Source organism: Podarcis cretensis, assembly GCF_951804945.1.
Source record: "Podarcis cretensis genome assembly, chromosome: 2".
Classification (NCBI taxonomy): Eukaryota; Metazoa; Chordata; class Lepidosauria; order Squamata; family Lacertidae; genus Podarcis; species Podarcis cretensis.
The window spans coordinates 80147600-80171899 of NC_137171.1; the positions used below are offsets into that span (position 1 = coordinate 80147600).

Genomic DNA, 24300 nt, shown 5'->3' on the forward strand with positions numbered 1-24300 from the left:
CATTGTAATGAAAGCTACCACTAGGTCCAGTGGGGCCTTTCCTTTCAATTTATACAGCAGAATGGACAGGGTTTGAGGTGGAGGGGGAGACTGATTAGAACTAAGGGAGGAGAAAGGGCTGTGCTCTTCTTCTTTACTTTGTTTCCACTCTGCACAGCAGGTAGTTATTTCAAATTTAAACTTTCTAGGAAGGGAGCTGAACTATTTCCCAAATTTGGGGGGAAATTGATTGGATTAATTTTTAACCTTTCCAATGTTAACCAGGATTATCGATCTTCTGGCCCGTCCCTAACAAAAATAGAAATATATGGCTGTTTTTATTCAACATACACCTTAAAACAGCACAAACATGAACAATTTTTTTTCTAATAATCCAACTACATAAAATATTCAAAGAATTACAGGATTTTAAAAAGTATATGAAAACCTTGAGCATTGTTTAGTGGGAATGCTACAGCATCAACCAACTAGACAAATTAACACACATCTCCAGAGTTTTGAAAATCTAATGCACACCATGGAGTTCTGAAAAGAGCATGAGTTGCAAATGTAAGCTAATCAAAACACACAAAAAGGAGCCCTGAAGGTATGGAACAGAATGTAGAAAAATACTTTAGTTTCAAAATAATGTGAGAAGAACTCAGCAAATCAGAGGAATAAGATTTATGAACTATTATTGTGGGAACACAGTCTATTAATGAAAGTGTTAATAATTATGTTATGAGTAAGATTCATTTTAAAATAAAGTTGCAATAAATATTGGGATCTACTGCACTGGGACAAAGATGATTATTAGCAGAGACACATTTTGTTGGGCTATTTGATTGGCTAGGGAGCAGGTTGTGAGTTTCAGCATAGCAATTATTGGCCTAAATAGCCTCCACATTATTTTGACTTTCTCTGATTCAACCGACCGTGAGGGCTAGAAGTAATTTGCTCAATACTCCTCTTATTGATTTAATTAGATAAAGGAACAACACAAGGGCTAAGACATAAATACTTTGTTGGCAATTTGTACTTAATGGTTAAGACTCAAAAACGTCTGACAAGCATATATAGAAACATTTTACATCTATGTATATTGAAAAAGGGCATTTTATGCTTTCTAACAGACAAGTGGAACTTCCATCTCTGATTAACAGATGGAGAAACTCTTCATGAAGTATGACCAGAAAAGTTTTTCCCCATTTGCTATAAGATACCATTTAGAACGAGGGACGTGGGCGGCGCTGTGGGTTAAACCACAGAGCCTAGGACTTGCCGATCAGAAGGTTGGCAGTTCGAATCCCCGCAACGGGGTAAGCTCCCGTTGTTTGGTCCCTGCTCCTAGCAGTTTGAAAGCACGTCAAAGTGCAAGTAGATAAATAGGTACCGCTCCGGCGGGAAGGTAAACGGCGTTTCCGTGCACTGCTCTGGTTCGCCAAAAGCGGCTTAGTTATGCTGGCCACATGACCCAGAAGCTGTACGCCGGCTCCCTCTGCCAATAAAGCGAGATGAGCGCCGCAACCCCAGAGTCGGCCACGACTGGACCTAATGGTCAGGGGTCCCTTTACCTTTACCATTTAGAACAGTACCAATCTGACACAATTAAATGATTTCTAGTGCCTTCTTTGAAATATATTTCTATCAAGATGCCAAGACCATAAGTGGAAAGTGGTTTTGGGGGTTTTTTTTAAGCATTCATTTTGAAACAGAAGACATTGCCACAGTAAAGAATAACACTGATACAAAGACATAGTTTCCTTTCCATTTTGGGGTTAGACAAGTTCCAGTGGACTATACCCATCAGTACAAGGGTGTGAATTGCAGCTCAAATAATTTATCTTAGACTTGACCAGCATGACAGAGATTAAAGAGCCAGATGGTAGATAAACACAGTAGTTCGATAATGTCAAAGAACCATTTAATGCTCACCCACTAGCAGTTATTGCTCATGGTAAAATATTACCTTGCCATTACAAATTAAAGAACATCATTTAAAAAAAAAAAATTATGTTGTGATGTTTAGAAAATAATTGCCATAGGCAAATTGAATACATTAAAACAAACAAACAAACAAACAAACAAACAAACTGAAAATGCCTTCCTTAATCCATTTAGTTTTGCTGAAGTGTTAGAATTGGAATGAGGCTTCTTGTCTCCTAAATCAGTCTACTCCCTTTGGCATACTTAATAAATAGTGTTGTCAATGAAATGCAATAAACTTGCAGGACAAGGCATTGGACTTCCCATACCCCAACCCATATAAATAAGAGGCCAGTAAGACTGGGTTTGGGGTAAAAACAGGCCACAACTTTATTGAATACAGATGAAAGAGGTTTGGCTTGGGCATGGGGCAACATAAATACTTCTGGCCCACCAGCTGGAACTGATGTGTGGTTAATCTAGGCGGGGGTTCCTAAGACTTACATCAAATAGGGTGACCCCCCACAGGGACTGCCATCTGGGGGAGTGCCTTCGGCCTTGGCCCCCCTGGGCACATGGACATGGCCACTCATCCTGAATCCCTTAAACGGGATACCCCAGCGTTTGGAGGGGTAGGGGGGGCTACAACCTCCCCTCCGTCCAAAACAAGGGATTGCCCCAATGCTCAACCAGTTGTGACAAATTGCTATGAGGTAGGCAAAACCACTGGGTAAGAGTCAATTATCCCAGTGGGCAAATTCCTACCCAGCTCCATAAAGAACGGCGACCATCGTAGCCACAGCAAAGTCATTGCCTATCAGTGTAAAATGTGGGTGGGTGGGATGGGGAAACCCAGCACAGGAACAACAGGCTGTGCCCCAGGTGTGGGCTGCTTAAATGGGCAGGGGGTGGATCTGAGGGAAGCCCACCATCAGCTCCATTGGCTCCACTCCCTGGCACAGCCCATGTCCCAGCCTGCATCCCCATTCACCAATGCAGGGTGCAGGCTTATGCCCAGCCGACTATCAGGAAGGGCACTGCTATTTGAATTCCACCGTGGGGGCCCCAGTGAAGCCTCTTCCATCCAAGAGAGGTGAGCGGACTTACACACTCACCAACTCACTGTCTTCTGTAGCAGGTCCAAGGTGGTTGGCAGGGAACAGCCTTATTCTTGCAACTGGGATGGTGTTGCTGTGCTGGAGGCCCAGGCTTGCTCTGAGCTTGGGGGCCAAACAGAGTGTTCAGCTGACTTGGTAGGTAGAACATGGGACACAGATCTGAAGGAAGACATCTCCATCCATCCAGCCTCCTGCTATAATTTTGTCCTAGCTACGGAAGAAAGTTGGCTACTGGTTAACGGGCTGGGAAGAAATTTTATTCACAACCATGGTTGATTGCAGTGTTCAAGACTTGTTAATTTAGAGGAAAGGTGAGCAACAGGCGACATGACAGGAGTGCATAAAATTATGCATGGCATGGTGAAAGTGGTGAGAGGGGGAAAATCTCTCTCTCTCATCGAACTAGAAGTCATACACATCTATTGAAGCTGAATACTGAATGATTCAGAAAAAAAGAAAAGAAAAGCACTTCTTCACACAGTGCATAGCTAAAACTATGGAACTCGCTCCCACAAGAGATAGTGATGGCCACCAACCTAGATGGGCTTTAAAAGAGGATTACATAAATTCATGTGGAATAAAGCTATCGATGGCTGTTAGCTATGATGGCTATACACTGCTACCATGATTAGAAACAGCATGCTTCTAAATTCCAGTTGATGGGAACCACAGGAAAGCAGAGTGTAGTTGTGTTCCAGTCCTGCTTGCAGGTTTCCCGCAGACGTCTAGTGAGAAGAGGATGCTGGACTAAATTTGCCATTAGACTGATCCAGCAAGCTCTTACATTCATCTTTGTTGAAAACATACCTTTCTACCCCTGGATTTGACTGTTAAGGCACTTTTTGTGAGTTTGTGTGCCCCACCTCTTTTGCTGAATTTATACTGTTGAACTGCTCTACTTCTTTTCATAATTGTACTGGGTATTATATTGCTGCAGCCTGCCCTGGGAGTTTATGGTGATGGGTGGGTAAGAAATCTTACAAATAATTAAACAAACCGATATTAACATCTTATACTCCCAAGTAAAGTGCCTTAAAATCTCATACAAAATGTAACTTTGTTTCTCTTTGAAAGATTTAAGGGAATTAAGATTAAAGAGTAATCTATGGAGATTAAATCCAACAGATAAAAACCATCACATGCAAAGTCTTCATTTCCTTTAAGTAATTTATAAGGCTTACATTCTGGTAGGCTGCTTAGATTTGTTTTATTTTCCTGCCAAGTTGCAAAAGAGTTCCACATTTATTGCTGCAATAAGAATCTTCCTTCCTTTCCTTCCTTGGATCTTACAAAAGATTAAATTTATGATACTTTATCTTCTCTGCGTCATTGTGAATGCAAGTTTATCTGTCCAGTTGCAACAGCACTAAGACAGCTTGAGCAGGAAGCCTTTCAGAATAGTGTTATTTATGCCACCCTACTGACCCGGGGCTTGCTCTCAGACCTACATTTGACTATGCAAAGCAAAGCAACAAAATGGGACGATGAAGTCCTGGGTGAAATACTGAATACAAAAGCTTCATTATTAAATTTAAGAATGCGCCAAACACATTTGGCATAACATGGGTTTTACAAGGTCATAATGCTTAGTTCTAGTTAGCAATTTAGCATTAGCTAAAGTTTTTAGACGCAGCTAAAGTTTTAAAGTTTAAAAGTTTTTAAAAAGTTTTTAAAAAGTTTTTAAAAAGTTTTAAAGTTTTAAAGTTTAGACGTAGCTAAAGTTTTTAGACGCAGGTGGGACGCAGGTGGCGCTGTGGGTTAAAGCCTCAGCGCCTAGGGCTTGCCGATCAAAAGGTCGGCGGTTCGAATCCCTGCGGCGGGGTGCGCTCCCGCTGCTCAGTCCCAGCGCCTGCCAACCTAGCAGTTCGAAAGCACCTCCGGGTGCAAGTAGATAAATAGGGACCGCTTACCAGCGGGAAGGTAAACGGCGTTTCCGTGTGCGGCTCTGGCTCGCCAGAGCAGCGATGTCACGCTGGCCACGTGACCCGGAAGTGTCTCCGGACAGCGCTGGCCCCTGGCCTCTTGAGTGAGATGGGCGCACAACCCCAGAGTCTGTCAAGACTGGCCCGTACGGGCAGGGGTACCTTTACCTTTTACCTAAAGTTTTTTAACTGTCTAAGGCAGTTCCATATATAGCAGTAATCTAACTAAGGTATCTGAAGAAGTGTGCATGCACACGAAAGCTCATACCAAGAACTGACTTAGTTGGTCTTTAAGGTCCTACTGGAAGGAATTTTTTTGTTTTGACTATGGCAGACCAACACGGCTACCTATCTGTAAGGTTAAAGAAGCATCCACGTGTGTAACTGAGGCGACATTATTTTTTAGTAATTGCTCATAGGCAATAAATAAAAAACAGTATTGTTATGAGTTTGGCAGGGGAGTAGGCTATATGTCCGAGGCCCTTCTAATTCCTGGAATAGCCAGGCTAGCTTCCTGAGGGGATAAAGGGCCATTAAGGAAACAAAGGGAATGGCTCTGTGCTATATAGCAAATAGATGCCCCCACCTCCCTCAACTGGCTGGTAGTTAAAAAGACAAAGGCAAGAGTTGAGTTATGTGTGCTAAAAGCTGGAAGAGAGGCAGCAGGCTGGGAAGACACAGGGTCAGGGCCATGCCAGTGTGGTGTAGTGGTTAAGAGCGGTAGTCTCGTAATCTGGGGAACCGGGTTCGCGTCTCCGCTCCTCCACATGCAGCTGCTGGGTGACCTTGGGCCTTGAGACTTTGAAGTCCCTCAGCCCCACTCACCTCACAGAGTGTTTGTTGTGGGGGAGGAAGGGAAAGGAGAATGTTAGCCGCTTTGAGACTCCTTAAAGGGAGTGAAAGGAGGGATATCAAATCCAAACTCTTCTTCTTCTTATTTCTGCTTGAAACCAAGGGTGCAGCGATGGGGGAAGCAAGACCCTCTTGGGGTGTTCAATGCTGTGAACCCCTCCATTGTTGGCTCAGGTTGTATATACATGTAAATAAGACATGTATCATAAGTCTCCACTGTGCCTCATTCTGAATGAAACAAATACTCTGGGTAAGAGCTTGGAACCCCTGGAATCTTGCACTGCTTGGAGATTAGGGTGGCAGGCAATAATATATACATAACAACAAAAACAACATCAGTTCCCAATCTGAATGCAATAACTAACAGTACATGAATCTTTATGTAAATATGCAAGGTAAGCCCTCCAAAGGTCCAGAGAGGTAGCCATACAAAATTGAAGTCTATAAGAAATATGTTCACTATATTCACTATGTTCAGTAAATAGTTCATTTCCATATAGATCTTTTTTTTTTTTTAAATAATTTTTATTAACTGGCCAATCACATCAAATTAAATCACATCATATAAATTCCAAATTACAAAGCCAAATTTTTAAATTTTGTTGGGGGAACCCATACTTCAAGATCCAAAGGGGAATTCAGATCATCTTCTTATTACTGCGTTAATGTCCAAATCAGTCCCAATCAGTCCAAACAAAGTTCATAATTCTATCCAGTCTTATCTTGGTGTTACCACATCATATCTTGTTCGTATAATTTCTCTTTTTCCTTTACGATCTCTTCTGTTAGTCTCCTTAAGCCGATAGCAAGTGTAATAATCCTGTGTGGATTTCCCGTTCCTCCACTAAGTCCAGATGGTTTCCATATATCTCCTTCGTAGATAACATCACTTTTTCCATCGTAAATTTTGGCATTTGTCGCTCTTAAGTCCCACCGAGGAGTTGATTCATGATATGTAAACAACTCTATTTCTCTCTTTCTCCTCCCAGACCCAAGAGCTCCCACAATGCCTCACAAAATGGCGAACGGCATTTTTTCCTGACTGCGTCACTCCAAAACTCTTAGCTTTCCAGCTTCATCTTGAAACATTGCTTTGGATCGAAAGTTTATCTCCACACAGCCTTAAATCCACAGCTTAAGTCCTTAATTTCTGACTCATTAGGGGAGGGGGATTCTTGTTAAGTCACATAAAAAGGTAGAGGCAGGTTTTTCCCCCCTCCCCCCTCAGTCATTACCGTATCTTGACGTTCTCGTATTTTATTGTTGTCTTGTTATCAGAGATCTCTTCTGTCAGCAGTATTTACTCCCCTTTTTCCTTTATGTATGTGCAATTAATCATGTCCAAATTATTTCTTTTAAAGATCATTGCAACCAGCGGCGCGAATCGGGGACGGCGTCGAGGAGTGCCGAAAATCCCACAGGAGGGCTTTGTGCCTAGTGCCCCACCCCCACAAACTCGGGGGTGGTATAGGGCACAGCAGGCAAGGGCCGTCCCCCCCATAATCCTGGGGGGTTAAGGAGGCTAATTACCCCCATCATAGCCTCCAAATTACCTCGTGTGGGTCGGAGAGATGTTATTGTCAGCCATCTTCCGATGCGCCACCTAGTGGCCCCCCATTTCCATATAGATCAGGCATAAATGTCAAGACCAATTTAAGTGAAGGCTGCCAATTCTATATTACTATAATTCTTTCTTACAACTAGAACTTATGATTATCATGGTGGTTCAGGGAAAAGCAGTGGAGGAAGGGAAGAGGAACAGCCTCCATTTTGTGTGTGTTATCCAATTAAACAGTATCCTATAGTTTTCCTTGACTCAGTCAATCTAGCACAGACTGTCATCCTCAGTTCTTTTAGTTATGGATCACCCTCTAAAGCAGGGACGTCCAACTTCCAAGAGACTGTGATCTACTCCGGGGGGGGAGTAGCAGTGATCTACCCATTTTTTCGGGGGGGGGGGTGAACCCAAAGTTGCTGAGCTCTTTTTTTAGGGGTGGCGAGCCTAAAGTTTTTGAGCTTTTTTAGGGGGGTGCCATACTTAAACTGCTTTTGGGGGGAGAGCGTGACATACATCACTTTCTGACTAGTAAACACAGCAGCGATAACTCCGTTTTTGCAATCGTGCGTGAATGAAGGACAGAGTGAGGGGGGGGGGCGGATGCTGATGCTCTCCCCCCCCCCCCCCGCTATCATCCGGGGATCGACCTGTTGATCGCGGTCAACCACTTCGACATCCCTGCTCTAGAGCATGGATAGCTAACTTGTGACGTTACATCACACATGACTATCAGCTAGGGCTGATGCAAATTGGAATCCAACACCTAGAGGACCATAGGCTAGCCACTCCAGCTCTTGATTAACACTTATTCCATTGTTAGTCCACTAAACAACATGCTACATGCTTCAGAATGTGTTCCAAATAGGTTATAAATGGCAGCAAATGCATATTCCTAGAATGTCAATGCTGGAGAACAGTTCTAGAGGAAACTGCTTTAGATTTTCATACAATCAGAGTGACAGAGAATTAATTTTCTAAAGATGGCAGGACTTTACTTACCTAGTGAAAAAGCAGTGGTAAAAAGAGACATTGGCTTTAACCTCCAAGATCTACTTCTCTTCTGCAACCTACAATGGCAGTGACAACACACTTCAATTGTGACCTGAGTGTTAAGCTTGCATGTGGGAAGCCCAGCTTCACACTTTTATAAAGAACATTATGTGGCCTTGAACTAGTCACAATCTCCACTTTAACCTACCACCACAGAGTGTTATGTACTGAAGTTCTCACCCTGGGCCAGCAGGGGGATACTGTAGATAGTTTTTACTCAGGTCCACATATGCAAATAAGGGATCGAAAGTGACGTTCAGTGATTGGATAGTTACAGAAAGTTGTTACAGTTACATTGTACTGGAGCTCTATATAAGCAGGCTGGCTGAACCCTTAAGTTCAGTTCTGTTCTGGCCTGTGAATAAACAAGAGCTGTTGAAGAATCGCTGTGTTGTCTGATATGTTCACCCACAACTTAACGCAAAGATGTACTTTATGAGCTCATCAGAAGATACCATTAGAAAACATATCCTTTAAACCAACTGTAAATAAAGCATAGTTAGAAAAGCTGGTCTTACATCATGCTGACTTACCTTTCAAATTACTGAACTGAACTTAATAACACTTCCTCCCCCCCCATATCCTAATCTGAGTTAGCAATATTTAAAATAGGCTTGGAAAAGAAAGAAAATATTCTCAACCTATTATCTAAAGCACCTCAGTAGGCTACACCATGCAAAATGAAACCTAAAACAGAATCACCCACTCACATTACAATTTATAACGTATTATAATAAAATCAGTTCAAAATGATGGAATATTGCTGGTGAAACCAGCAGAGGGAGCATGAATCAGTGATTCATAAAAATAATACAGCAAGTGCTGTATTACTAAGTATGGTTGTATACATATTGAACTAAAAATTTACCAGTAACAAATTGAATTGCAGCCCAGCAATTGGTTATACATACAAATCTGAGTTATTTCAATAGAATCTAACCCTGTGCAACCGAGCAATTAGTTCACATTTTGAAAACTCTCCATAGAATACACAATTTAAAACACAGCGTGCATTATCCGAGATTTGACACTGGCAAACTCCATTTTACTGCCATTTAGACTGAAGCCAGAACATACAAGAGTTCTGATTATCACTTGACCGACTGTTATGAGAACATCTTTGTACTTGTATTATTCAAGTTATTTCTACAAAACCCTATGCCAAGCCAGCTTTCTTTCCTTTTTGATAAGAAAAACTGATGTGCACTGTTTTCTAAACAAAACTGTAGAGCAAGATAATAGACCAAGGTCTCTTATCAATGAGAAATTTTGGACAGGAAGCAGGGGAAAATGCTCTCCTATGCATGCTTTAATGAGACACTATACACTAGGTTTTCAATCTTATTGCTGTGCTCTACTGCATAAAGACTGTAAGAGTATTGTTTCCATAGAAGGCTCAGATAGGCACCCCAGCTGTAATCCTCAACACTGTTAGACTGCTTAGATCCCATTGACTTCAACTGGGATTTAAATAATTGGCTTGTGGATTTCAGTCCATTACAAGTTATTGGCTATGAACTGTGCCCATTACTCCAGCCTACACAAGACTTTCTGGCAAGCTTACTTTCCCATTAGTACTACACATGCTGTTGTAATCCTTCTAGGAATGTTTTTTCCTGCCCCTTGGGATCCCTGCCATGACCCTTGCTTGTACTGAATATAGTTCAATGGCCAACAATGTAAACCCATTTGGCCATTAAATGACTAAAGCCTTCCTGGTTTCAAATAGCATCTATTAAGACCACTTTTTGTGTGTGTGTGTGTGTGTACTGCTGAATTGCAACAAGAATTTAATAATTCATCACATTTTAAATTTAATAATTTACTTCCCTTGGCAGCATCCATTTAAAAAAGTAGTTTGAGATCTCTCACTCTCTGCACTGCATTCACCATCTGCCATTAAAAGAATTTGTTCCCTAAAGATAGGTTCCTTAGAGTCAGACATGTTTTGTTGATCTGACTACAGAGTTTTCAGAAACAAGCCTGAGCTTGTTTTTACTAAAATACTTCATCCCAAATGGCTTTGGGAGGTCTGCATCTCTGAACAGGAATGCCAATTACACTCAGCTATTAAAATCAAGAGATCCGGCCTGTGAGATTCCACAGCTTTAGTTGTTCTCTTAAAGAGAAACACTTTATTTGATTTAATCACTACATCTGACAGTCAATCATTTGCAAATCTGGAGTCCAGTTCGTTTGCAACTCCTCTAACATGGGTTGCTATTACAGTCATATCTCGGGATGAATACGCTTCAGGTTGAGCATTTTCGGGTTGCGCTCCATGGTGACCCGGAAGTAACAGAACGCGTTACTTCCGGGTTTCGCCACTCGTACAGACGCTCAAAATGCCATCACGCGCATGCACGGAAGCGGCGAAATGTGACCCGCGCATGTGCGTGTTACGTTCGCTTCAGGATGCGAATGGGGCCCTGGAACGGATCCCGTTTGCATCCAGAGGTACCACTGTACAAACGTGCTCTCCTATAGCTGGCTCCTATGCATCACCAGTAATAAGGAATGTTTGCATCATATGCACAAGCCAGATCATGTGGTTACCTGCAATGCATCAGTAGTCCCAACAGAGGATGAGAGCTTGCATGCCAAATATCCACATGATACGCACCTTATGATTTAATATGTAGGAGCAAGTAATTGAGGGGCAACCACAATGCAGAAGGTAGTGTACATATTGGATCTAGGAAAGCAAGTTCAAAAGTATCAAAATACTGGAATCGCTGGCAGCGTGGATCAATTTGCTTTTATTAAAAGTCTCACTGTGTATTCATTCCCCAGGATCCAGGGAAAGTATTGTTTTGCACTGGTTTCTAGCCTACTTTCCCCATATTTGAAGTGCATTGTAGAGTAATAGCATATCACAAAAAGTTAAAGCAGATCAATTAAAAGATACCACATTTTCTATCTTGCCACTCAGTTAAATCAGTTTGATTTGTAGGAGTTGCTCTACTCAGCACTGAAGGACAAATGGATGTTCATACTGGAAGAAAGGGTATTGCAACAAACAAACAAAAAGATACAGCTTTCAGTATCTTTTAACAAGGGTCATTCTGCTAAATTGTTTTCTGAAGTACAGTTTTCCCTTTATCAGCTTCTTACGTATACTGGCATCAGTAACCCACATTGTACATTAACTTAAACATTAGCTGAACACTGCAGATATGCAACACATATTGAATTAATTAGTCTCACAGGATTCTTCAAGTTCTCACTCTAAAAATTTGCCTAACTACTTAGTCAAACATACTTTTCAATGTCAATCAGGTGATATAATATTAATACTCAAACAGGGTAATTTGCCAGAACGTACTCTATCCATGTTAAATGGGTGTGTTTTCTTTGAAAACCATGTCATATGAAAAAATCACAAGAGGGAATAAAAAGACTTATGATAAAAGCAGGGCTACCAAGAAGTAACCTAGAGTCCAGGTGGAAACATAATCTTCAGGCTCGTTCTGTTATGGGTATCGTGTATGAAGGAACAGAACAGGCTCTTGATTGCTGAGTGAACAAATAACACTTTGCTTTGTTTAATACGTACATCTTACATAATTCTATTATTACTAGCATCAACTAGTGACATTAACTGTAACTGCACTTCCTTTGGAACTACCAGATTCCATGTATTTTAGGGCTCTCATCCTGTAGACCCATGTGCTACCTCATGACATTTTGGACAACATATTTAGGTACATGAAATATTGACATAATAAATGTACTACATTTTAATAATGTAAATTACACTTTAATAAGGCATACTAATGAAGATAAATTCATTAACAGCCGGTTTGCCTATGTAGTGAATCAGCATTCAAGGAGCTCTAACCATCTGGCAGGCACAGAGGAAGATAAAATAAATTTATCTACTTTACCTAAACCACTTTACTGAAATGCAAAAGAAATACCTTGCTTCAGGACATTATTAAAAGTCATTGTAGTAACTATAAATGTGATTTACAGTTACTAACATTAAGAGCAGAAATTATAAAACATCTGCATAATTCAAACAAAACACCCTTTATTACAACAATTAATGAAGCATATCTTACCCAAAACAGGTAGCCTACTGAGTTACTTCTTCATTCCTTTCATTTCAGTGAACCTATTATTATAATAATTGTTAGTAGAGATTACCTAGCAATCTTACTTTCTGTCAAAAGCATAATAATAATACTTTCTTGTCCTATGGTAGATCTTAGGTGATCCTCTCTCATTGGGATGAGGAACCACTGGCATTCAACTGAAATAATAAATCAATACAGATGGTATTGATAAGCACTTGTAAGTTCTGTTGACTTTAAAGGGAGAAAAAGACTTAAGTACATATTTAATTATCCCTCAAAAACAGGACTTACATATACTTTCTTTTGCCTCAATTGTGCTCAGCATGTTGAGCTAAATTTTGAATATTTCACAATTAAGTTATAACTGATAACATTGTTTTTTATAATTTTGACAGGTTTTTAATAGCAATATTGACCTTTAGATTACTTTCTGAATCAATGGATTTGATCTGGCCATGCCATTCTGCAAACAAAAATGGCTCCTTACATTTGTGGACTATCACACAGCTGAGGTGACTGCAGAAGTAAGAGGCAATTTTCATGAACTCCCCCTTTCTCCAGTGCCACCCCACTATACTGGAGGGTCCTCCAACTTTCTTGATGAAATTTTCAGGGGTTTCCTGGAATGATGACAGAGTTTGTGAAAATTGTCTTTTGCAGCATAGCATCCCATGAGCAGAACCCAATAGGTTTCTGGCATCTTTTAAATGTCCCCTACCCTACACAGGGGACAGACCTGGCTTCACCTCTTAGGAGAGAAGACACAATATGACTTGAGTTGTAGTAATGCTATTGCTAGAAAGTTTGATTCATTCATTTTTAAGCATATACGCACACAGTGGAAAGTAACATTCATTTCCTCAGCCTGCTATGCCATCTCACTGTTAATGTAGTGCGAGGCCTCTCAGACTGTCAGTAATACTAGCACTTAGTACTAATGGTGAGATGTGAACCACAAACTAATTTTATAAGCCTCGAGGCATTCTTTAGACGAGGATGTCATTAAATTAATTTTAAAGGTACTGATTCATAAGCGTCAGTTGAGTCAGACAACACCAATCTTTGTGCTTCACACTGCACGCCTCAGTCATACTCAGTGCCATATATACAGTGTCAAAGCTTCCATTTCTACGTATTATAAAAGTGTTATTTGCTCCAAACTTGATCAAACCGTCACTTTTTATTTAGAAGAGGCAGGAAGAAATGGAGTGGTGAAAAGTGAAGGAAAATTATCAGTTTCTTTTAGTAAAAAGCCTTAGAACCAATTTGTGTGTGTTGATCTGAATTCTCTCCACGTGAAAACCGACAAAGTTACCAGAAGGAGTTTCTTGAAGAAATAGACCTTTTCATCTTGCAGAAACCTATCAAGTCACCAACAGTGCTTGAATTTGTACGTTAAAAATTACAACACAGTTTCATAATAAGACTAACTACAGAGTCTTAACTTTTCCCCCAAACATTTATAAAATATATTGTGGCATTAACAGAATAGGTCCAATTCAATACAAAACAAGCCTTATTTTCCAATCAATATTCAGTATGTTATACCATTAAAGAAGTTGTAGATTGTCAAATGCTTTGCTGTAATCTAATTTCCCCAGTTCTAGGTAAACTAGATTGACCGAAAATTATGCTTCAGCTCCCGAGGAGCCTCTACTGTTATTGCTCTATATTAGATCATTACTCCTAATGAAGGTTTACAATCAGCTAGTCCATCAGCATCTCCCTTTGTTTATTGTGAAGTTAGTTTTATAGCCATTTACTTACTACATTTGAACGAAGTGAAGCAGGACTGAAAGTTGTTTGGGATATTGTCTGCCTACTGAAATTTCCCCAAGAGAGCAAAGAATTGTAACTATTTACCATACTTTTCCTTGTATTTGGGGGAACTCAAATTTAAGAAAATGGGGGGAGATGGCACAGAGTTGTTGAGATTTTTAAAGGGGGGATTGCCAAAAATCGCTCACCCACATGCACAGCAAAATCCACCTCTCATCAGTCCCCACGCCGGCACAAGCTGCCAGTCGTCCGCCCAATTGCCACAGCATCAGCCAATCAACACCACCCATTGATGCAGCAACCAATAACATGCACAATAGCTGCTAACAGCCGTGGCAGAAACCCATCAAATGTCCACCCTATGCACTACCCATGTATGAGACGACCCCCATTTTTTGGCATGATTTTTAAAGAAAAAAACCTAGTCATACACAGAAAAGTAAAGTAACTGCCTTCAGTTAACTGTCTTTCTTGGCATTACAAGAAACATATGACTGGGTCAAGCAGCTGGTCTCTTCCATCAAATATTTTCAAAAACTGGAATTTAAAAATAGGAAGCAAAGAATTTGATGTGAGGCAGATTGAAGTCTATTTGGGGATGCCAATTCCCCTACCAAATTTTAGATAAAATATTCTACCTTGTTCCTCCCCATTCTACTCCAAGCTTACATTTATTAAAAATGTAGATAAGGTAGGACATTATCAGGATTTCAAAGGTGGAATTGACAGCTGGGGGAATTTCCGAAAAGCGGCGCTTTGTCTTGGAGCGTAGGCAAGTCAATCTAAAAATTGTGTTTTTGTAAAAAAGAAGAAGAAGAAGAAGAAGAAGAAGAAGAAGAAAGTGGTTTTTACTTTTAGAAATATGGCAACCCTAAGATAAGGTCCACTTTTAGCTCATAATTATTTTTATTGGGGGGTGGAGTTCTCAAAAGTTTTGAGGCTTCCATTTTCCTCCCTCTTTTGCAAGGTGCTTCAAATCACTTTAGAAACTCAGTGGCTATGTGATTCAGCTTACCTTATCATTTTGAGGTGGTAATGAGTGGTACATGTGCTTTTCTCTCTATTAAACATTTATCCAGAATTCTGCAGACTCCTCAGCCACTTGCATTCCTGGTCTGGAAAAGCCCCATGGAAGGCTTTCTTCACGAAGTCTTCCCCTGACTTTTAGTTCAAGCACAGGAAGCCAAGGAGGCTGGATATGCAATACACTCAAAGAATTTGTTTTTTAAGTAAAGCGCCTCTTAATTTTCAAGGAACTATTTCTGCACTGATTTCTTTAGAAGAAAAAGTTTTATGTTCTTTCTTTTTCTTTTTAAACTCCTAGGTACACCATGGGCTACCTACCCACCCTCCTGTACTTATACGAAACCCCAGCTAAAGACACCATGGAATGTTTTTAAACCTCTCTTGCCCACTATTTAAGTGAATGTTGTATGGTTAATGTAGATACCAGAGAAGCATATGCAATGAGATAGGAGCATTTTGGTTCATGCTGGGTTTGCATTCAAAATAATGTCTGAAGCAAAGGTCATGTTGAGTTTCCTTATGTGAAACTATCCTTAGTATGACATAAACCGAGAGAAAACTCACTATCAGTCTCAAGTTTCAGAGAAGCAGCTATATTAGTCTGTAGACCACAAAAAGGGCAAAACAAGTGAACTGATTTCCTCAAAAAAATAATTGCATCTGATGTAACATTGGGTGATCTGCAAGTATTAAGATCTGTGATGTCTCAGTCACACAAACAAATCATTATCAGAAGTTGTGTTAATCAAGTAATGAATATGCATGCATGAACCAGCTGGGGACGGGCTGATATTGGTGGGGCAGCACTGCACTTGCTCTAATGGATCAGCCCCCTGTGCTAATCAGCAATGTGCAATCAGCTTTTCAGAAGTGTTCAGCTCCATTCTGGCATTTAAGCTGAGCAAGTACTTCGAAGCATGCCGAGAATCTCCTGCCAAGCATAAAGGGAGCCAGAAGACACTCACTTTTGGCAAACCAGCTAGTATTTAGCTAGGGAACCATGAAATGCAGCTATGAAGAGTCTTAAGCAGTAATAATAATTTATCTGACGTCCTACCGTTTCATCTCCTAAATTGCTTTAGGGCCATTTGGAAGAAATAGTTTGCGCTGATCAACTCTACCCTTCAAGTCTGCAACTTCAAGCAACTTTTTGAACTAACATCCACATTGCAAGCAATTGGACTTCTACACATACGTTTATTGGGGGCCGTATCAGAATAGAAATAAGGCTAAAGTTCCCAAACTAAAGACCAGTGGACATCACCTGTCAACCAAGATCATTTTAACTGAAGATGCTGCAGACTGAACCCAAACCTTCTACATTCATTCACCATATATCTGTTCAACATCTCTGGCAAGAATAGGATTCTCTTTTCACAATTTATGGCAGGAAGGTATAGTATCCTTTTTATTTACTGTGTCACAGTAACATGTAAACATAAAACAACACTTTCCTTCTTTCCAGAGTCCCAGTAATGGGAAGTCAGTAGTATTACTCTTTATTTCCTTTATGATATATTGGGATAGAGAATTCTTGTCCATTCCTTTCCACTCAGAGACTGCATTATACCTCAGTGGGAATTATGAGGGACTATTATAGCTAGAATCAATTTAAATGCCAAGAAAGAGTATAACAGCTCTCTCCCTACTGCTCTGACTCCAGCCTAGAAAAGTTCAGTCAAAAAGAAAATTCCCATGTTGTTACAGGTTCCAACAACAGAATCTTTCTTGTCTTAGAATATAGTACAGTGGTACCTCTAGTTGTGGACACAATCTGTTCCAGGGTGTCGTTCGCACCCCGTAAAGTCCACAACTAGAGCGCTGCTTCTGCGCAAGTGCGGAGCGGAATAGAGTGATTCTGCGCATGTGCGAAGCGCGCAGAACGCTTCTGCGCATGCAGCGAAACCCGGAAGTATACACTTCTGGGTTTGCCGTGTTCGCAGCCCGAAAAGCCGCAACGTGAAGCAAACGCAACAAGAGGTATGACTGTAAACTGCTTCCTGCTAACTTGCAAGGCATGGTGGCAGTATTGCTTTTGAGAGAAAGGCCCTGGACCTAGTTGCAAAGGGCTGGTGGTGAGGCCTTAGCGGGGGGGGGGGGGGGGGAGCACTAGTTTTCTGTAGTTGAGAAAATAATCCTCTTGCCCCATCACACTTGAGATTACTCAACTCTGCTCAAGCAGTCAGTGCATGGAATGAGGATGAATGTTGTATCAGTGTACTGAAGTATTCCCTGCTTTTTAATTTTTTTAAAAAATGAGACTATGGAAACATGCTCATTTAATTGCTTGCCTATCTCTCCCCCACCACTACACACACAAAGTCCTTTGGACATGCAAACTGCTAGTTCTGAAAAATCTTGCAGGACCTTATTGTTTTTCTAGCGACTATAAAATCCTCTTTGCCTCCAAAAGCACTATACATTTCTTTGTAAGATATGTCCATAAGTTCGTTCTCGTTTTCAGAATTTCCTGTTTTTATTTTATTTATTACATTTATACACTACCTTAATTTTCCAAGGATCTCAAGGTGGTCACATGCTTCTCCTCCTCCCCATTTAATCCTCACAACAACCCTGTGAGTTAGGTTAGGCTAAGCAATGGTGACTGGCTCAAGGTCACCCAGCAAGCTTTATGGCTGAGTGGGGATTCAAACCCTGCTCTTCCAGATCCTAGTCCAACACTCTAACCATTACACCACCCTGGCTCTTTTAAATGAACTGGGAACAATGTACACATGCCTCATAAGAACCCGTGACCTAACTAGGGACCACATTTTTAATGAATGGAACCAATGCTGTTGTTTCCACCAACAATTTTTCCACTTTGATGCATCAGAGCAAGATGCTTCCTGCTGAGACCACCTCCCATTTGACTTGTCTCTTCCCAGAACTGCCTCTTGAATCAAACCATTATGTAATTTCATTATGAAACACTATGGAAGAGTTGATACCAAAATCTGCCCATTCCTTCTCTTAAATCATCTTTTAAATGGCAAATTTTCTAAAATGCCTTAAATGCTTTGGTAGAAAGACAAAGTAAAAATGTTGTAAAATAAAATAAAATAAATAAATAAATAAATAAATAAATTCTTACCTACCCACATGTACCACTGCATGCTGTGATATATTTATGTATGTCTCTTGTGCATGCATTTTCTCAAGGGGGGAAATAAGTGATAGGAAAGGGAATCTGAGGCATGAAAAAGGTACACCAGTTCAAATATTAATATCAGGAATTCTTCCATGGGGGCGGAATATTAAGACAGTAGACGCGTGACTCAGGGTAAAGCCAATACACAGAAGAAGAATAAAATTAACTTAGGAAGCAACTGTAAAAGCAGCCAATATTGTTGGGGCAACGGTTGCTACCAACCTTATACCCTGTATCTGGGATAACCAGCTTTTTTAAGGGACCATGGACCAAATTTCTCCAGCGCTGAAGACCACATTCCAGTAGTGGATAGGGCTGGACCCAAAAGTAGGCAGGTCAACACACACACACAAAGATATTCCCCATATATTTAATTCTTTAACAACTCCACTTAAGTTCCTCTGTCCATTTTCACCACATAATTTTTCAAAATTTTCACCAAAGACCTCCAGCACCTTTTCTGTCTGAAAGCTCATTAAAAGCCTGCAAGTTAACACATTAACGAACAGGAGACCTGCAAGTCCTGAATCACAGTTATTGAAAGCATCAAACTTCAACATGCAATTGCATCCTGAAAATGCATGTATGCGCCTGAAAAGCATATAGACATTGCAGCATATCTGCAAGAAACACAAGTCTACTTCTTTTCTAAGATAAGCATTCCCTTTGCTTTGATGATCTTCCAGGTGAAGGGGCTACAGTTATACAGTTTGCACAACATCAAAATCATTTCCCATTTAGTTCCTCCCCACTGAGAAGAGGGGAAGGAGGGGATCCAGAGAGCCAGCTGAATGCAGTGAGGAGTTCCCATTCCTGCCCTAGATGGAATATGCAGAACGCATCAGATGGCGGGGCACTCTCATTTTAGGTGAGCTTCTAACAGCTGACACTGAAAGCGGGAAGCTCCTAGAAGTTTAAGATTGCTCAACAAGGCAGATGATGGCTTGTTGAGACCCAGAAGAGAACCAGTTTTTCCTTCCCAAAACTTAGCAATCTTACCATAATGCCTTCGCACTGTATCAGGCATCCCTATCCACCCCCCACCCACCCCCCGAGTTTCTACGTGTTGGACAGGACTGCAGAAGCCTGGCAATCTGGACTTTCCCATTGAGCTCTTCAGACTATACCTCAGAACGATTATAACTATTCCATAAATATCCCAGATTAATTCTGATCCCAACATCAAATCCACTTAAGAGACTTAAAAAGACCGAGTCGTCAAGGCCATAGCTCAGAGGCTGCTCCCTTAGCAAGTCAAGAGAAATACCTTATCAAATCGTAGTAAATGATTTCTAGCATGTCACTTGGCAAGACGGAACCTGGGGTGTGGAGGGGGGCTATCTGAGCCCATCTCAAGGTCTCCAGCCCAGTCTTTTTATACAAGGAACTCTCAGCTGCTAGATTAGAAGGATTTCATTTAAATTTAGTTTGAAAACAGTCCTCTTGTTATGAAAGCAAGAGCTTTTCTTCCCTGCCAGCAGGCACATGCCCTTTCAACTGATGAAGCAGCTGCCCTGACACACCCATTGGCATATTCCACTATTATATTATTATTATTATTATTATTATGTTTCAAACCATTTTATCATTTCTGGTCCATTCGTTTTAAAGCTACTGGTAACACACTTTCTTCAAAGTTGTATTTTCTAAAATGAATAGCACTGTCCTGCATAATTAAAGAAGGCATGTCACCCTATCTAATGGGGGGGGTGATTATCATGGGGGGAATTGGATACGAGCATTGACAAGATTCAAAATATGAACAAGAAGTCTCTTAAACACATTTCTACACTGTGCAGTTTAAACAGCCTGCCAAACAGAGCTGAGCTGTGGGGACCGAATAACACATGGTAACAAGAGCACAGTGTCGTTTTAGATAATCCACTATAACCTAACTCCCTGGTTGAAATCAGCTCTGCACATAAGCAATTGACACTATTCCTTTGAGTTCATTCTTTTAAAATGGTATCTGTACACACAGTATTAAACACAAAGATTATGACCTTTGCAAGAAATGTATAATTTTAGTAATATATCCATGCAACCAAGTAGTTTAACCAAAAGCTTTTGTATGCTGCAGGAATGTAAATAACTACTTGATGATATGTCCTTGATAAATGTGTATTGCTGTCTCTACAGGACATTTGGAACATCACACTCTGTGTATATAAACCTTAGTACAAGAAAGCCTTCACTTTCCTTTGCAAGGTTCTAACTGCATACCAAAGAGCCCTCTTAGTCAATTATTAGTTTACATCAATTTATCCTGTAATTAATTCTACCCAAGTTAAAAACAATTGTGGCATTGAGTGTACATTCTAAAGGATAACATACAGTGATTAGTTTTAAATTTTGTGCATGTGTGTCACACAACAGGTGCCATATCAGAAGGCACCTTCTGCCTTCTCACTCAGAAGGGGATGCCTCTTTTTAAGATGCCATCTAACATTGGTCACCACCATTACAATAAACACTTTAAACACAAATAGTTAATTAGATATATGATCTAAAATCAATTGTGAAGACACCATTTATCAGTCACAAGGTTTTAATTCAATTTACCTCAGGAATGGGGAACCTGTGTTCCTCCAGATGTTGTTGGATTCCACTCCTCCCCCCAAAAAAACTTGCAGCAACCAGCCAGTAGCCAATGGCCACCGTTGATGCAAGCTGGAAGCCAACCACAACTTGGAATGCATGTGTTCCCAGGTCCTCATTCTGGGGTGAATCAATGAACCAATGCAGACCCAGAAAGCAGAAATATTCTTCTCCAAATCTACTTCCTTCCTTACTATACTGCAACTAACCAAGCAGCTAGCTATAAAAGTGTGATGAGGAAGGTTTTTTTAAGAGCTTCCAAAAGTTTATCATGAAACGTAAAAGCCAAGCCTGACACCAAGAGCCAGATAACCAATGCCTTAAACATTTTAATCTGTGAAGGTAGGTGAGAAATGGGCTTTTCCATTCCTACTTAAATTCTATTTTAAGCAGGTAAAGAGAGAGAGTCGGGCATGTGTAGTTCTTTAACTACTACTGAATTGGCCTTACTTTAAGCAGTAATGCATTTAAGCAGGTCCCCATGCACAGTGAGCAGTACATGATTAATTAAAGATTAAAGCACTCTGTAAATAGAATCAGGATTGAGAGCAAACAGGTTTCCAAAGATCAACAAGTTTAGATTTGAACTAGTCACAGTTTGGAAGGGGGTGGCCACCTGCCAATGTTTACTGACCGTCATTCTGTCAGTTTCAGGATCAGCAGCTCCTCCTCACTCCACCTCCCGAGTCACCAACCAAACGCCACTAAGCACACTGCCTCGTTCTGGACTAGAGGCACAACCCCTTCTCCTGAACTAGGAAGCACCGGCGGGATTCTGCACATCCCTTTCCCAAACATCTCTCCCTCTCGGAAGCCCCCTAGATCCAGGAACATACGACCAGCGCTAGGGCAGTTTTGTTTTCCCCTGCAGGCAAGCTCCGCAAGACTCGAGGCTCTAACTCCAGAGTAATCCCGTCGGCCCTGGTGGGCAACAAATCTGAATTTAGTCGGAGGCTGCAGCTTTCGCCACTCTTGCTGCTGAAGCGAAATAAGACTGGGTGGATGCCAGAGAACTGCGCGCTGCTTTGCCTCCTCCTAGTTCTGCTCGCAGCTATCAGAAGTCAAGAACAAGGACGAACCAAGTAAAAGCAGAAACCTAAGCACAAAAGGAACCGGGGGGGGTGTCGATTGCGCAGAAGTCGTAGCCACACAACCTGCCTCACTCCTTGCGTTTGTCCCACGACCCTCGGTGCAGAGAAAACGGAGGCCAAGTACCCTCCAGTAGCGCCGTAGGTAACCAAACCGCCTTGGGTACCTACCTCGGACCTCCAACCTCTCACCCACTGCAAACATTCACTGGCTATACCGCACCACAGTTGCCCCAAGATGCGCTTGTACGTTTGGCAAAAGCCAGCAAACGGACGGGTTTGTACACTCTGCTGCCACCACCCCGCATCCATCCCCAAGGCGTCCCTTGCAAGCCCCCGCTTCCTTACTTCTCATCCTTGGCGTTCTCCTGGAGGTCCCCCGGCGGCGGCGGCAAGGCGGGCAGGGCCGCGTGCTGCTGTTGCAGGAGCAGCAGCCTGCATGTGGCCAGGTGCCGCTGGTGCTCGTCCTGCAGGCGGGCGTTCTCGTGATACAGCTTGGCCACTTGCTGCTCGAGCTCGTCTATCCGGAGCTTCTGCTTCTCCAGCAGCTCCTGCTGCGTCTCGATGATCTTGTTGAGCTCCTTGAGGTACTCCGCCGCCTTGCTCGGGTTCTCCGCCGGGGTCTCCATGGCCCCAGCCAGCCCGGCTGCCCGCCACACACCTCGGCGGGCCCCGGGGGCCGGCCAAAGCGCCGAGAGGGCCGGCGGCGGCGGCGGCGCCCGGACGCTCAGCTCGGCTGCGCGAACAAGCCAAGCCGAGCCAAGGCACCAGTCTGGCTACACCTTTTCCCGCCCAGTTGCAAGTCCGCTTCTCGGCTAGGGAGCGCCGACGCAGCTGCTCGTACTTCGAGCCGCCATTGCCCACGGGCCCTCCTACGGCTCCCGGCCGGGCTCGCTGCTGTTGCTGCGCCTACACCCAGAGGGTCCGGCTATTGCGCGGCTGTGGCGCGCGGGGCTTCCGCTTCTCCACTTAAGGCAACCGCCGCCGGCTCGCTTCCTGCTCCTCCTCACCAACAAAACCCCAGGAAAAGTCTCCGCGGACAACCCCGTGGTTCGCTCGAGGCTAGTTTCCTTCACCTCCGCCGCTTCCCTCGTTAACTCCTCCTGGTCGGTCGGTGGGTCGGTCTCTCTCTCCCCTCTTGCTTGCCACCCCCTCCCGGTCTTCCGCTCACGCAGGCGCTTTCTCCGCTTCTCCCGTCGCTGCTCTTCTTAAGCAGCAACAGCCGCTTCCCTACGCGCGCCAGTGCGCGGGGTCCTGCGTGGAGTTTGCAAAGTGCCGCCGCTCCCTGACTGGGCGTCGCGCGGCTTCGCGGACTCTGGGGAGGAGCTGGTCTTAGCGAGCGGCTCCTCGCAGCGCCCCGCTGCCTCCTGCTGACTGATTGAGCCGCCGCTGCCGCCGCGGCGTCCTCCTCGCCGGGCAGGCGAGTCAGTCAGAGCGCTTCTCTCCCTCTCTCTTTCCCCTTCTCTCTCCCACACACAAACACATACACGCCCCGGAACGGCTGAGAAGCAGGCTCCAGAGGGGCAGGGAGGAGGAGGAGGAGGGACGGCTGGTGATAGCTGCAGGACGGGCTGCGACAGCGGGGGCCTGTGCGCCTGGGAGGGGTGGAGATATCCCCCGGGGGAGCGGCGCCCTCGGGGGGAAGCGAGCGAGTCAGCGGCGGGTCGCCTCAGAGCTGCTCCTGTTTTGGCGGGAACGCGCGAGGAGCCCCGTGGAGCGGCACCTTCGCGGGCGGGCAGGTGGATTGGAGAGAGGGCAGCGCCCCGCTCCTCCCCCACCTCGCGCCCCGCTCCGAACTGGGCGGCATCTCGGCGAAACTGACGGGCAGCCCAGCCAGGCAGAAGCCCCTCAGGTAAGCTGGGTGGCGGGAGGTTACTGCGCGTGTGCAGAAAGCGAAGTGTGTTTGGGATACGAGGGGCGAGTTCTTTCCCTTCCTTAAAAAAATGTTTTAGTCCCCGTCTTGCTCGGAGCCCCCACCGAGCTGGCCGACCACAAATCCCAGCAGCGACGGGAGTTTGGTTTTTGTGCTCTCCCGCCCGCCAGATCAACCACGTCTGCAGGCAGCTTGCCGACCACCATGCTCCTGTTTCTCTCTCAATTTCTCCTCCTGTTTGGTAGCGCTGAACTTGCCCTGCTGCTGCTCCCGGATTTCATAAGAGAATATTGAATTTCTG

General features: G+C 43.0%; 1 protein-coding gene across 6 annotated transcripts in view; it reads right to left on the reverse strand.

Moving 5' to 3' along the window:
- The window catches only part of IQSEC1 (IQ motif and Sec7 domain ArfGEF 1), a 313774-nt gene extending 290912 nt beyond the window's left edge, over positions 1-22862 (reverse strand). For all 6 annotated transcript variants that reach the window (XM_079964974.1, XM_079964973.1, XM_079964972.1 and 3 more), the window contains exon 1: positions 22475-22862. In XM_079964974.1, the coding sequence (XP_079821100.1) occupies positions 22475-22755 (281 nt within the window). In that variant the 5' untranslated portion in view covers positions 22756-22862. The remainder of the gene's footprint in view (positions 1-22474) is intronic.
- Between the last annotated feature and the right edge of the window lie 1438 nt (positions 22863-24300).